Genomic DNA, 16,256 nt, shown 5'->3' on the forward strand with positions numbered 1-16,256 from the left:
CAAAAAATATCAGATCCAGCCTGCCAGAACATGTATTCAGTGTTTACAGGTCAAACATTTAGAAATGTAACAATGTTTTTTTGACGTAGTACTGTAGCAAAGGTGGCATCAAGCCTTCCTCTGTCGGCCAAAAATGTATTAACTACTTACAGAGCACCAAGAAAGGTTAAACTATGTGAGTTATAACGGCATCTCCATGAAATGCCAAAAAATTCTCAAAGTTTCAACAACTGTAGTGTTTATTTATTCATATAAACTATATACAAAAATGTCAGAACTACTGAACATGTTTCTAATAAACACAAGCAGGACAAACAAAGGCCTTCTCAGGTGGTGGGTTTTGCATGCACAACTGGTGAAACCAGCGAAGACAAACGTCGCACTGTATCTGGGGGATAAAAAGTACATGTAAAACACTTTCAGCATGCGTGGTGCTTACACATGTTTGGAAAAATCCTTAAAACATCACAACCACAGATCAAAGTTTACCAAAAAATTTCCAAATTGTTTATTGTAAGATTACATTAGTTTATGGTTTTACCCAGTTAAAATCGTTTTCATGTTCCTCTTCCCCACAGTAACAACAAATGTCCGAAAGGTTATCTGTTAATCGTGAAAACAAAACAAAGAATGCATAGTTAATCTATAGATCTGTGATATAATATAACATAATTTTTGGTGATTGGTAATATTTGGAAAATTGGCATAATATTTATTTTTCTTTTGAAAAAGTATGATGCATGTATACATGCAATGTTTACCGTGATGTGTTCCTACTGTTTCCAAAGTTGTTGTTTTACTTTGTCGATAATGTTTTAGGATGGCTCAATACTTTTTATGTGTATACATAAATACTTCATTTTGTTCTTTGACACGTGCGACTAGAAATTATTTAAAGAATTCATCATTTTTATGAGCTCTGGTGTTTTACAAACTAATGTAAGAGCTCCGAAAGCTATTGAATAACAAAGATGTACAAAAAATTTAAATATCATGCTAGTATCACACATTTCTTTGTAGCATATAAATTACCTGTCCGTAGAAGAAGTTTGACAGCAATTTCCCTTCTAAGTTCATTAATGGCAGTGGGGTTTGTTTGAAAAAACATTTCCTCTCGTCTAAGGAGTTTTTCTGCAAACTGACATTCCAAGATAACACATACAAAATTTAAAATTTTCAATATATACAAATTCAAATTAGCCAATGCATATAATGATGATTAGGGGGGAAAGCACATACTTTCAATACAAACACACCACATGAAGTGCTGTCTGTCTGTACTGGATGCTGAACAGTGCCACATGTCCATCTGGAGACTTTGCATCCTTTATTTCTCATGAATGCCCTACAAAAACATACAATAAAACATTCTATCTGTCTGTGGGTGGGTGGATGGATGGATGGATGGATGGATGGATGAATGAATGAATGAATGAATGAATGAATGATGCATGCGTGCCTCCGTGTGGGGTGGTTTTCCTTACCTTGTTGTTTCCAAACATTGTTTGATGTCTCTTTTGGACTCCCCCAGTGGATCCAGGAGCAGGGATCTCTTTCCATGGGGATAAATGACCTTTAAAAGCAAGAATTAATTAAAATAAACAATACTATTACAGTGTTGTTGTAATGTGTCTAAAGTGGCATTTACTGCTAATTTCCAGTGGTGGTGGTCATTTATAATCCCCAGTACAACTTCATGCTCCATAGGTTTTATCTGAAAAACATAAAACATTAAAAAAATAAACAAAACATGGTTTTACAAATTCAGCTGTTAAAAGAATAAAACTCAAAAAATTAAAATAAAGAAAACCCTTGAATTGAAAAAAAGTATTTGCTCAAGACAGTTTTTACTTACATTCTTATTTCTAACAGGTTATTCCTTGCATTTCAAAAACTTAAATCATTAACTTAATATAGAAAGATCATGAATGAAGTAAAATTACTCTGCATTTGTGAGTATGTCCAAAATATGTTGTTAGGTTATACAGACCTTGAGCCTTGGGGATTTTCCACTCCAAATAGCAGTCATTGCAAAGGAGTCTATCAGAGCAGCTTTTTCGCTGCTGGTACAATTGTGCCCACGCACTAATAGATCCATATATGCATTAATAGACTGTAAAGGAAATTTGCATAGATTTAGCAAAATGCATTTAGTTATGTCACTAACAAAAAAAATTAAAGTTATGAGGAGTACATTGTACCTCACTTTCCAGCTCCATGTTTGGCCCAATTTGAGAAATGTCCCAATAATATAATTTATAGGGCCCGATTTTTGATAGGAGAACATGAGAAACATTTCCTTCCCATGCTTCCTGGACATCTATCGAAAATATAAAGAAACACAACTGTCAATAAAGGATGCAGCTGCTACTCAAGCAACAAACTGTTGTGCCACAACACACACATTTTCCCTGCAAAACAAAGGCATACCTAAATGCATGATTATGGTAGCTGATGAGAATTACGTGTACAACATGATTAGATATAGGTATTTTTATAAATCAGAGGCAAAAACATTCTTACATTTCTCAACAACAGCCGTTGTGTATGTTTGCTCCAAACAGGCCTTCGTAGGCTGTGGTGGAGTCACTGGACTTGGTGTTAGTACTTCTGCTGCTGGCTCCGAACAGGCCTTCGTAGGCTGTGGTGGAGTCACTGGACTTGGTGTTAGTACTTCTGCTGCTGGCTCCGAACAGGCCTTCGTAGGCTGTGGTGGAGTCACTGGACTTGGTGTTAGTACTTCGGCTGCTGGCTCCGAACAGGCCTTCGTAGGCTGTGGTGGAGTCACTGGACTTGGTGTTAGTACTTCTGCTGCTGGCTCCAAACAGGCCTTCGTAGGCTGTGGTGGAGTCACTGGACTTGGTGTTAGTACTTCGGCTGCTGGCTCCGAACAGGCCTTCGTAGGCTGTGGTGGAGTCACTGGACTTGGTGTTAGTACTTCGGCTGCTGGCTCCGAACAGGCCTTCGTAGGCTGTGGTGGAGTCACTGGACTTGGTGTTAGTACTTCGGCTGCTGGCTCCGAACAGGCCTTCGTAGGCTGTGGTGGAGTCACTGGACTTGGTGTTAGTACTTCTGCTGCTGGCTCCGAACAGGCCTTCGTAGGCTGTGGTGGAGCTGCAGGGACAGTATATCTTGCTTGTGGATCATTGTGAGGCACCCTGGGTGTGCTGTCAACAACCAACTTGAGCTGATCTGTACTAATTTTGCTAAATACATTCCCTTTCTCATCTCGCAGATCAGCACTTTTTCCTTTTATTGCTGTGATGATATATGGGCCAATGTAATTTCTATCCAGCTTCCCCCCTTTTCTTTGTTGGCTTCTGACATTTTGTCTCCATACTTTCTCCCCAACTTCGAAAACTTGTTTGCTGTCAGACTTATTTTTCCTTTTGGTTTTTTCATGTCCCTCGTCAAGATGTTTCCGGACTTTCTCGAAGAGTAGCGTCTGTTCCTTTATATCCTGTGCTAACTCCTCAGATGCCACTACATCCTCTATGCTGCTGTCAATCTTGAGAAAGTAACAGAAAGCTTTGGATTAACACTGTGTTATTTTTATGTGTTATAATTTTTTGTTAATAATACATTTAGAAAGTTGAAGGAGCCAGCCTGCTCCTCCAGAACATTTCACACTGTTATGATACACATTAAACCCTAAATAGCCAATCAATAAACACAATATCAATACCTTAATCTCCTGGGGAATTTCTGAGGGATATCGAGCCTCTCTCAAATACATGATGTAGTAAGGGGAGTACTTTGTGGTCATCTGTTTTTTTGTTCGCAGACCAAACATGACCGGATCCAGATAGTCATCCCATTTTTCTGGATGACCTCCAATCACTTTACTCAAGGCTCTAGGATCGAGGAGATTTTTAATGATTTAGTATCAGAATCAGTTTCTCATATGCTAGATCTTTTTACAAGTCAATCTGCACGAAATTGTAGTAGATAATTATTTGATGGTTTGGGAGCAGAAAAGAAAACAAATGACTCACCTCTGAATTGTGCCATTCATCCTTTCAACCAGCCCATTAGTTTGAGGGTGGTAAGGAGAGCAGAGGCTCCTTTCAATCCCCAGGATGTCACACACGTTTTTGTTAATCTGGAGTGTTAAAGGACTTTTTTGAATAAAAAGTAACCACATGGTATACAGTCCAAAATACATTAAAGGTGTCAATTTAAAAGTGTGTATATATATATATATATATATATATATATATATATATATATATATATATATATATATATATATATATATATATATATATATATATATATATATATAGATGGGTTGATTTACTACTTCCTTAATAGGACAAAGGTACTTACAGAATTAACAAATTCGCTCCCCTGGTCAGTAAGTATCCTCTTGGGGGCTCCAAAGCGATAAAAAAACTTGAGTATACACTCAGTGACCTCCTTGGCAGACTTTGTTTTTAATGGGTAAGCCTCTGACCACTTGGTGAAGTAGTCAACCATCACACAGATGTACTGGTTCCCTTTAGCTGTGGTTGATAGTTTCCCAATTAAGTCCATCCCGACCAATTCAAATGGCTGAGAAACCTAGAACAACACAATAAATTTTCAATACAAAAACACATACCATCTCTCTCACACAGAGCTTCATTTGGGAAACTTTCAAAACAATTTCTCTTTTAAATAAAAATAAGTCTCTTAAACTGCACTTTAGGTGTCTTTTTGGGATTAAGTTTGTACACCTTCATGAACAAGGGCAATATTAATGGACAAACCTTTATCGGCGTAAACTCTGATGGTTGCTTGAGACACGGAGTACTGGCTTGTTGACAGTCTAAGCACTGGGAGACCTAGAATACAGAATGTTATGTAATGAAGAACAAAACTCAAAGGTAAACCATGTGATGTAAAATAAAGGAAGAAATAACTGGAATAAAATATTAAGTTTTATTACATTTTGTACCAATAGTTCTATTTTGTGTATGTAATGCTTACTGTAATGCTACAGCTCGCTATGTTTGTATTGGTCATGTGTGCTGTGTTACTCAATCCTCTGCTTTCCTTATTAGCTCCATGTAGCAATACCTGTCACCCCTAAATAGTGTTAGTGACTCTAGGGTGCTTCTCGGACTGCCTGTTCACTGCTACACAGCCTAAAGCTAGTATGAGCAAAGCCTGTTGTTTGTACTTCCCACATAAGCACCAAGCAAGTGCAGCCCGTGGACCCATTCATTGTATCCAGCATCATCTACCGGATACTGACAATGTTAGTGGCTTTTATTCTGTGTTCACCACATTCCACGGAGATGACTGAAGCAGCTAACCTTACTCTCTGTTACAGGGGTTCCTGAGTGCGCTCCAGCCAGTTTCCAGCCTTTCATTGCTTTTTGCTTGAAAAAAACCTTTTAAACCTATTTTGGTGTCTGAGCTAAATTATCAGGTCCTCTACTTGTCTTGTTACAGCATACATACCCATTTATTGATGTCGACTGACATGCCAGGCCAGTAGTATCTTTGAGAAATCGATTCTCTGGTTTTAGTTTGGCCACAATGGGCCCCAGTAGAGCTGCAGTGAAAATCCTTGAAGATTTTATCTGCATTTTCAGCTCCGCAGACCACTTCTGTTTTGAGGCTTTTGGCAGTTCCTTTGTGACGCCAGTAAAACAACTCTTCTCCTAAAAAAAGCAAATCATTAAAAATTGAATTACGTTTAAGCAGAGTTTTAAAAACTGTGCACATTTGAAGCTTTCAGAACATGTTGAGTATCCGGTGGTCAGAAGAAATAAAGGAACACTTTGAAAACAGCAGATTTATCTGGATAAATGCTCCAGCTGGACATCTATTCTTATATTAGAAACAGTGTTCTGTTTTATTTGATGAAAATTATCATCCCACCGAGGACTTAATTTAAAATTACAGAGAAAGTGAGACTGAAAAACAGATGCAGTGGCCCAATTTGATGACATGTCATTTCAGCAATTAAAAAAGGATGGTACTTAGTAGTTTGTTTGGCTGCCACAGGATAGTATCCTTGCCTGACAGCCTTGGAAGATCCTTGTGAAAAGATGGCTGATGGTGTCCAGGGGTATCTGCTCCTAGATGATGAGCTGGTCATCACTGAGCTCCTGGACAATCTGAGGTGCAACATTTGGGTGTTGTATGGACCTTAAAAGGATGTGTTGGAGATTTTTTGCTGCATTTAGTTGGGGAAATGTGGAGGCCATTTAATGGTATCACTTCATCCTCCAGGAGTCACATGCAGACTCTTGCCATGTGATGTATTATATAATGGAGCAGGAGGAATTCAGGCCTTACTGCAGTAGCGATGGGCCTAACAACAGGTCCGAGGATTTTATCCTGACCTCTAATGACAGACAATATGCCACTGTTGATTTTGGACAGATCTGAACATCCCTCCATGGAAATACCTCCCCAGAGAGACACTGGCCCACCAAGTCAATCATCGTGAACGTTGTAGCAGCAACGTCACATTCCATGCAACTTCCACAGACCCTTTCATCTGTTTTACATGAACTTACAGTGAACCTGCTCTCATTCATGAAAAGAACAGGGGAGCATGCTCAACCTTCCTATTTTGATGTTTGCTCACAAATATGAGGAGGGATTTACAGTGTCAGGTGGGGAGCACAGGGCCAATTAAAGGATGCCAAGCCCTCAGGTTACCCAATGAAATATGTTTCTGAAGGTTTGGTTAGACATTCACGCCAGTGGCCGACTGAAGGTGAATATGAAGGGCTTTAGCACAACTTATCCTGGTAATGGCACATATTGAGGTTTCATCCTGGTGGAAATGAACTACCTCAGACCCTCTGACCCAATTAAAATTTCAAAAAGTACCATTGTACAGTTCTCCTGTACAGTTTTTAAAGTATGTAATTTGCACATACTTTCACAGTGTTCTTGTTGATGTCAAGCAACTGTCAGGCCTACAAGTTAAGAAGTGTTTCATAATTGACAGACAAATCCATGCACCATGTTTAATATGCATGTAGACACAATAGCATATAAAGTTCTGTAGATATAATGACCAAAAACTTCATTTAAGTATAGGGTCCTGCCTTATGTAAACTTTGGAAAGTTGTGATATGAAAATCCTAAGCAGGACTCCTGACAATGCAGAAACATAATAATAAGTAAAATAATGTAAACATTGTTTTATGTCTGAAATGTAAACTGCTTTTTTAAATAAAGTAAAGACCAAAATGAATTTGTCTTTTTTCCACCTCAACGCTGCAATATTGTGAAAAGACGTCTCTACCTTCAATGCTATAAATAGCAGCTTTTCGTCGCAAGAGAAATTTTTCTCTCTTGTTTAAAAGAGCTGGGTAAACTCCATTGAGTTTATATTTCACAATTGTCTCATACTCTGCTGGATTCATTTTCGTCGGTGTAGATATTTCTCCAGCCACTTCGAAAATGTAAGCACTGTCAGCTAGCGAAACATTCAGAAATACGTCACCTAATTTGCATAATCAATAACTATGGCACGGGACAAGGTCCTATAAGCTGGGATGGAGTATTTTAAGAATAGGTCAGAGCTATATACTACAATTTATGTGTATGTTTTAATTGTGCATAAAATAACTGAATGGAAGAAGTATTTCAGTGTCATGAGAACAATGTATGATTTTAGAACCATGTTTTAAATTATCAACACACCGTTATTTTAGTCTTTTATTTTTGTAGGAAGTGGGTGAAAATTACATTTTCAAAAGCTTTTTCTTCTTTTATAACGTTAAGAGAAATAAAACATCTTGATTTTCACGCCGAATTGGCTGGAAATGAGGCGGAGTTGACTGTATACGTTCAGCAAGCCGAATGCGCGCTCCCGACGCAGGGGATACACATTCTGGCGGGGATAACTAGTTTGGCACGACACCGGCCGCCCGCCCGACATATCTGGTGCAGATCGGTCGTTGCAGCGAGGAGATACAGCCGTTGGATAATGATAATGCATTTGGCCACCGGACCGGACTAAATTGTTCGGCGGGCCGGACAATTTATACTGATTCTTGGACGGTGACTACAAACAGAAAGAAACGGCCATGAACGCCGAGCAGGAGAAAAACAACGACTTACCTTTCTATCAACTCGGCCGGTTTTTCCAGGCTTTCCAAGCCCTCGACACTCAATCCATCGTTTGAGCTGAACGTTGGTATGTTGTTCCACAGTTCTACCAGTAAAATGGGCGCCTGGACATCCTCTTGTGAAAGTTTAACAGCTGTAAAGTCGGTCATATCCTTGTGTCTGTTGCACGTGTAACGGCTGGTTGCTACGTGCGCTCTCACACTGTTTGCCCTTCCTTAGCGGCAAGGGGCGTTGCTCATGAGATGGTGACGTCACGTGCGCGGTACGACATTTAGATATTAAAATCATACACCAAATAATATTCTAATGACATATTCAAATTATAGCCTAATGATTTAAAAAAAAAGTCGAGTCTTTTTCTCAATTTCCGAGTCAGAATGATCTGAATGTAGGAGTCCGAGTCCAAGTTCGAGTCATCAGTGCGCAAGTCCAAGTCAAGTCACGAGTCTCTAAATTTAGCTAAAGACTCGGACTCGAGTTCGAGTCTCGGACTCGAGTACTACAACACTGCTTGTCAGGTATGTCCAGTGCATAAGAGTGTCTTTCTGTTCATATTAAAAGTTGTACGACATGGTCACCATGCCCATTTTGTGATATTGTCCAGTGGGAGAGGACTTGGAGTAGGCAGTCCAGAACACAGGTTTCCTATTAAAATAAACACTTCCCTTTATCTGGGCTCAAGGTCTTCTCTCAGAATGGGCCTAACCCCTGTTCTGTACATGTAAAGATCACGCCAACCTTCCTTATAAATCCATTATCAAGGAAGCAAGTAACATGAGTGCACAAGTTCTAGCTGAAATCTAGCCGGGTGCTTTGAATTACAGATATACTCTGATCAAGGACTTTTTCTGGGTCAGATTTCAGTTGCGGTGCTCTGAGCTTTCAAATAGAGGGAGCGTTTTTTTTTTCCAGCACTAAACTGAAGAAAGCAGCTTGGGTTAGTTGGGGTAAAAGCACCTTTGTAGTTTGACAGTTTGGAAATGTTACCCTGTGAGTTAGATAAGAAATTTGCAGAAACAATACTTTATGTTTTGTAAAAAATTAACATTTCCTTTCTTGGTGCCAAGTTTATCAGCGTTAACATTGGATGAGAGTCAGGTCAGACAATGATCTGTTCACATTGACCTTTTTTTTGTGTGGCTTTTTTTGCTTTTCTCAAGTGATACAGGCACTTATGCTAACTGTTCTGCCAAGAAGGATTCTAGCCTGAGGCTTGCATGGTTGACTTTGTGTATTTGCCCATTTCTTATATTTGAATCGATCAAAAGGAATAAGTTGAAGGGTTAAAGTGGTGGGTTGTGGAGCTGGATGAAGATTAGCTTGCTGACAAAAGATCATTGTTCGGCAGCAATATGGTGAGATTTTCTTTGAGGCAGAGAACTTTTAGCAAAACGTCATCAGCCTTGAAAACTGTATCTTGGTTTGGTTTGTATAGCAATAAAGTTTCAGGTGTATTGTAAAAATGTACATTGGTTGTGGGGAAACAACACATTCTAAATGCTGCCCTTGAAAAGTTTCTTGCAAGTATTAGGTTCAACAAGATCACACAAGTTTTTTTTCTAACTGAAAAGAGAAGAAAAACACGAGTCAAAATAAACTATTTCAGGCCAAGTTTGTTCACGTCTTACTGTTGCTGGTTCACGAAGATGGCAAAATTTTCAGAATATATATATATCAATTTCATTTGACTTAATTTTTTTTGTAAACAGGGATGGTTCAGAGCCAAAACCATTTCAATATATGATAAAGAAAAAAAACAGGTTTGTTTCAAATTCAACTGAGAGTGCTTTGAGAAACGGTTTTGCCCTCTTAAATATTTGTTTGTCTGTTTTGAGGGGCTGTTCCTGTAAGGGTGGTCCCTCTTTGCAGCAGCATAAAACTCATCAGGGACTTCCCCGGGCTTTCACTGAAAATCCTCCAGCTGCCACCACACCCTGGAATCTTCACCTCCTTGCTACGCCCATCCTACTCTCTGGTCTGCCTTAACTATACTCACTCAGCTTTAATCCACCATACAGTGCAAAAACCACAGAGCTGGAAATAGGTAATGAGAACATCTACAGCAAACACAGATCTCATACCTGAGCTCAACTAATCTCAATCGCCTTGAAATCCCTGAGCACCTCTCTAATGCTCTCCAATAATAATGCTATTCACATCAGTATAAATCAACTTAACTTTATCTTATTTTGAGAGTTTTTGAATGTCATCAGCGTGTTTAAGGTCAGGCCCATGACATCTCCATTGAAATTAAGTCTAAATTTTGGCAAGCCCAATCCAAACACTCAATTTAAATTTTTCTTTCTGACGTATTCAGAGGTGACTTCTTGGAGTGCTTCGGATAATTTTCCTGCTGCATAACCTAGATTAGCCTGAGTTTAAGGCCACAAACTGGTGGCCGGACATTATCCTAGATTCTGGTACAGAGCAGAATTTATGGTTTCATCAATAGTTTTCCAATGTCTCCAATGTTGCAATACTAAGCCTAGATGGAGAAAAGGTCTTTGACCATTTGGAGTGAGGGTATGTGGTTGGCATCCTAGAGAAGTTTGGATGCCAAACAGTTTATATCATGGTTAAGAGGCTATATATGTATCCTTCTTCTATTCTCACAAATCAAGAATGATCAATGCCTTCTTTTTTTTTTTGCTCCTGAGCCCCTTGCGGCTGCAATAGACTGCCGACCTGTCCAGGGTGTACCCCGCCTCTTGCCCATTGACAGCTGGAGATAGGCACCAGCAGCCCTAGAGACCCCAACAGGGATAGGCGTGTTTGAAAATGGATGAATGGTACCTCTTGCTGTTGCTCTCTAGAATGAGCCCTGCCCTGAACCTGTCTAACTGGGGAACATTGATCGTTATATTTCTCTATATGCAGATGATGATGTCTTTTTCCTGTCAAATCCTGAGTGGTCTGTTCCGGCTCTTTTAGATTTGATGTCATTTCGGGAAATTGTGGGTTATACAATTAACTGGACGAAGAGTGAATTAATGGAGATTATTTTTTTTCTCACATTTGCTTTTCAAAATTACAGACAAATTAAAATATCTTGGTGTTATTTTTCCAAAAGTTCTGTTTTGATTTTAAAATTATATTACCTTGAAAAAATTTTAAATTAAAGAGGACATTGAGAAATGGAGGACTCTTCCTATTTTCATGTTGGGTTGCATAAATGCAATTAAAATGATCTCTCTCTGTTTTTTTATTTTTATTTTTTGTCTATTCCTGAGTTTACCAATCTTTCAGAATAAGAACTTTTTTAAAACTTGCGGACTCAGTAGTATAGTCAGTAGTATAGAGGTTTTAAAGCTCATAGAATATCAAAAGCTAAACTTTTTAAATACATATTACAAGGTGGTTTTGATTTGCCATATTTTCAGCCCTTTTATTGGGCCCCAAATACTAGACCTCTGGTTTATTGGCAGGAGATCTAAAAGAAGAATATGTCCTCTGGTTTCACCTCTTTTCACCTTCCAGTCCCTCCACTAAAGTTAATATTTATAGTTTCAAGCTGCATTTAAATATCAAAAAAATTAAAGAAGGCTGTGCATTGCCAGAGAGTCCACACTCAAATATATAAAAACATGCATTCCCTCCTTCATGTTTAGATCCTTCTTTTGAAGTCTGGAGAGAAAATAGATTACATACTCTAAAATATGGACAAGCAAGTTGCTTACATGTCTCAATTATAGAATCAGCTCCCTCTTTCCAAAACACATTCATTTTGTTTTTTACGGTTAGGAACCTACATCCACCAGGGTGTCGACTTTGTATCTCTTCCAACTGAGGGCACAATTTACAAGCTCCTTTTGTGCTCTCCTGATGCTAAAAGGTTGATTTTTGGCTTTCTGAATGTTTTTTTTTTCCAGAGCCTTTGAACTGTACAACTGTTTCTTTGAAGAGTGCATGGGAGAAAGAGCTGGGTTTACGAATTGGAGATGAGGCGTGGGAGAGAGATCTGGGTAGGATCCAGTCCTATTGTATAAATGCAAGCCATCAGATGATTCATTTCAAAGTTCTTCATAAACTTCATTATTCAAAAAAGACACTACACAATGTTTTTCCTGCTATTTCTCCCATATGCCACTAACTGGACTGACCACTGTCATAAGTAGAAAATTAAATACAAGTTAGAGGATAAGCTTAAAAGAATTTTAGACCTGAGGGAACATTTTTTGGATCGCCTGTCAAAATATGAAGCCCTCTCATATCAGCCACAACAAACTTAATATGGCATCCAAACTTTCTACTTGTTTTTTTTTTTAATGCCAGTATTTTTTCTTCTTCCTTGTCACAGTGTCTTTCTTAATTGCTTTCTTTTTGGATTCTTGTCCTTGTTTTGTTATATGAAAAAAGCTTTTATAAATGTATTCATGAAAAAGATGGAACGTTTTACCTTTCAGTACTGTCATGATTTGTCTTAGGATGAACCCGGACAGAGCATGCACACACAGAGCAAGTTCTTTAAAGTGAGTTTATTGAACATTGTGGATGATGAGGACGAGAGAAACCAGAATCTTTTAACTAATGGAGATGTAGGGTGCAGAAGCTGGCCGACAAGAGGAGTGCGAAGAGACTGACCAGTAGGGAACACCGGAGCCGAGAACAGGACGGAAACCAGGAGTTGAGAACTGAGCTATATAATACACTGGAGTGCTGATTTTGCCGAAAAACTGAAGTCACTGGCCGCCATCTTGCTACTCCCTACTCTTACAGAATCCCATAGGATTTGGTTGCAACAACAAGCAGTTTTCTGGCTGTGTGAAAACGTAGGTAATTCTACAGTCAGTGGATGTACTAACACTATCAACTACTAGGAAATTAGGTGCTGAAATATTTTACATGTTATTCATATTATATATATGTATATATAAGTATGTGTATATGTATAAATGTATATATATGTATACACATATGTAAATATATGTTTTGTATATTGTTATTTATATATTTATAAATGTTAAACATATATATTTAAATGAATAAAATGCAAAATATTTCAGCACATGACTTTCTCAGCACTTGATATTTTTAGAATATAACATAAAAGTATATGGCATTTGACATTTTAAAAGTCTTAAGCGCCCCCTGAACTTGAGAAAATCCTCATTATTCGATGCTGTAGCGCACATATTCCCTAGTTACAGGGGGAAAATAGGGAGTACCAATATGGCGGCTGGTGGCTTCAAAGCGACTCGTTCTAACAGCCGGCGATTAGCACTCCAGTGTATAATATAGCTCAGTGGTTGAGGCTGGGCTGGAACAGAGCTGAAGCAGAGTCTCTGGCAGTGACTGAACAAAAATAAAGTTGAAGTAAAGTGTCCTGGCTGACTGAACAAAAACCACAAAGCTGAAGTAAGTCTTCTGGCTGACTGAAACAAAAACTGACCGGCAACAAGAACAGAATGAGGTGAGTATATATAGAGGTGAACACAGGTGGCAACAGATCAGTGATAATTGCAGCCTGACAGGTGGAACCAATCAGAGGAAGGGAGGCTCAGCGTGCAGCCTACAAGCTGCATCCTGACAAGTACGTGTTCAGGTTTTAAAGTCACATTCAATATGTTTTCACTTTTCTGTAATACATAAAATATAGAAAATATAGGATTTTATATGACTATATGTCTTTTTTATTTCTTGAATTATTTAGATTTTATTTTGTTCCAAAACTTAAAAAAGTGGAAAGTATAGAAATGACTGGAGATTTGGCATGATAATTTTCAATTGATAAAAAAAGTCCAAACAGGCACAGATAGGATAGAATGATTATAAAACAATATAAACTTCAGCATGGTCAAAGTTAATGTTAAACTATAAGACTGGCCATACATAACACATTTAAATCACTGGAGTTAGTTTGATATTTCATCAACCTACTCTCCCAGTTGTACTTGAATGCAGCATGCCCCCCTTTTGGAAAAATCCCCCAATCATCAATGGAAGTTGATGAGTTTTAAAGACTCTAGAATCAATGTTCAAAAGTGCAATAAATCTTCCAGACAAGAAATCTGGACAGTATTACCAGTTAGATCAGCTTAACAGCAACCTTTCAAGGGACTACAGGAGGAAATGAGTATATTTATGCTATAACTTTGCACTTTTTTTTCTAGATCAATGTATTGCTGTGCACTGTCCCTGTACAAATAAAATTGGATCATATTATAGTACTGCACATGAACATTATGCATGTGTTCAGGTATAAAAAATGCTGTATTTGTTTGGTACACACACATGCCAAACCAACAGAGCTGTACTGATATTTACGGTACAAGTATGTGTACCATTGCCCCTACTGTGCACCATCGCACACACCTAAAACCACACTTAAACCCAGTGACCTAAACCAAATGCAAAGAATATATTTCTGTTTTATTCAGTTTTCGTACTGACTGACTAAATAAATGCAGTTGACATGGGAGAAAAACATAAAACAAATCCTAAATCCCAAATAGAACTTTAGAGTTGAGCCTGCCAGCCACAGTCAAATGGACTTAGCTGGCAGTGGACCTGGGGGCTCCTCCCAGCTTCCCACTTTTGCAGCATTACTTCAAACACTTTTTGAGTCTCCCAAAGAAAAATGGATCCGACTTAGCTTTGTAGAGTGAGAAAACGGTCCAGGAGGAAAAGACTGTAGCGGCATCTAAAATCCACTTAATGACCTCAAAGATAAACTGAAATGATAAACTGCTCTGTCTTGCCAAAAGAATGGATGCAATTTATATCGATTTTTCTCTGTTTTGAAAAATACTATAAAGTCTGTTTTGACACTATTCGGAGTGTTTTTTATTGTCAGCAAAAAGTATTTTATTTTTAAATGTTCAGTTGGATTGCCACCTTAAGAGGAATCATCATTAAACCGTGCTGCCAGTATAAAACTTTTGACCTTTTTAACAGGGTCAGAAGTTGTTTTTCATTCCCATGTGCTGTAGAATATAGCATCACTTATATAGTCAGTGTCACGGCTTTTCATCTCATCCTGCAACACCACTAAAGAAATTATAGGCTGAGCAGATGTTCATATAGGACCGCACAGTTATATATAAATGTACTAATGCAAATTTAAACTGAGACGCAGCAAATGATTATTCAGTATTAGCATTATGACTAATTATTCATTCCTTTTATTTCTGCTTAGTGTAAGATTTTCTACTACAGTTATTTGCTTTACTCTCTCTTGTCTGCTTCCTCACAATCAGTGCCTTTCAAAAGTATTCTTACCCCTTAATTAATGTGCAAAGTCTTCTTATTCATATATTTTTAGATGTCACAAACTTCATGAATTTTATCCGGATTTCCTGCATGATTCAGGCCAAAACAAAGAGCAGAAATATGAAGGTGAATATAAGTGGTGTGTGATTTCTTTTTTCATTTTCTATTTGCAAATAAAAATCTGAAAAGTGTGGTACGCATTTTTATGCTGCCCCCTTTACTCGGACGTCCTTAAATAAAATGTAAAATACAAGCAATTTTTAAAGAAAGAACGCTATCTAGGAAAGAAAGCATAAGAAACGGTTGCGCTGTTTTTGTTACAGGAAAAAAGGCGGCAATTGGAGTTAAGACTTTAGATGCAAAGAGACTGAAGAAGACAAGATAACAACAGTCAGGGGAAAAATATGTGATTACAAGTGATGTCATTTACTGAGCTACAGCTGCAGGTTTCACAAAAACTAATAATGTTATTGCTGAATAAAAGAAATGTGTGAGGTCAAAATTATTTTTAGTGTGTTATAAATAATAATAAAAACATTTCAAATTGATTAACATAGTAGAAGAGCCCAAGTCAGAGATCCCGGTGTCTTGTGTGAGGTCCATCAGTCATGCAGCGGCGATCTTATGGAAGGTAGGCTAACGAATCATCGAATTCAAAAACATACTAGCTGTTGCCTCGTTGTGATTAGATTGCTGGTCAGTTTATTCTACAAAGATAGCAGTGCTAAATGTTTGGGATTGAACTGGTTTAATTGGATTTCAAAACGTGGCTAAAACTGTAGCGAATGTGGATTTTTAAAAAAAACTGTGTAATAAAACAGCATCCTGCCACTAGATGTCACCTTTTCCATTATATAATCATATATAGGGCGATTATAAAGTGTACCATCAATGTTTGAGAAAATCTAAGGATTTTAAGTGTGCCATATGGTCCACAAAATACGGTACACATGATAGGTATA

General features: G+C 38.0%; 1 protein-coding gene across 1 annotated transcript; it reads right to left on the reverse strand.

Moving 5' to 3' along the window:
- LOC118564714 (sentrin-specific protease 2-like) lies at nucleotides 1–2,807 on the reverse strand. Its single transcript, XM_036143554.1, has 9 exons — nucleotides 2,524–2,807; nucleotides 2,202–2,320; nucleotides 1,991–2,113; nucleotides 1,649–1,714; nucleotides 1,485–1,573; nucleotides 1,240–1,345; nucleotides 1,033–1,138; nucleotides 542–603; nucleotides 1–388 (listed from the first exon to the last, which is right to left on the reverse strand). Exons 2-9 carry the CDS (start codon nucleotides 2,217–2,219, stop codon nucleotides 293–295), a joined length of 666 nt encoding a protein of 221 aa, XP_035999447.1. The 5' UTR covers nucleotides 2,220–2,320; nucleotides 2,524–2,807; the 3' UTR covers nucleotides 1–292.
- Nucleotides 2,808–16,256: the final 13,449 nt, after the last annotated feature.

The sequence above is a fragment of the Fundulus heteroclitus genome, chromosome 12 (genome assembly GCF_011125445.2).
Source record: "Fundulus heteroclitus isolate FHET01 chromosome 12, MU-UCD_Fhet_4.1, whole genome shotgun sequence".
Lineage (NCBI taxonomy): Eukaryota > Metazoa > Chordata > Actinopteri > Cyprinodontiformes > Fundulidae > Fundulus > Fundulus heteroclitus.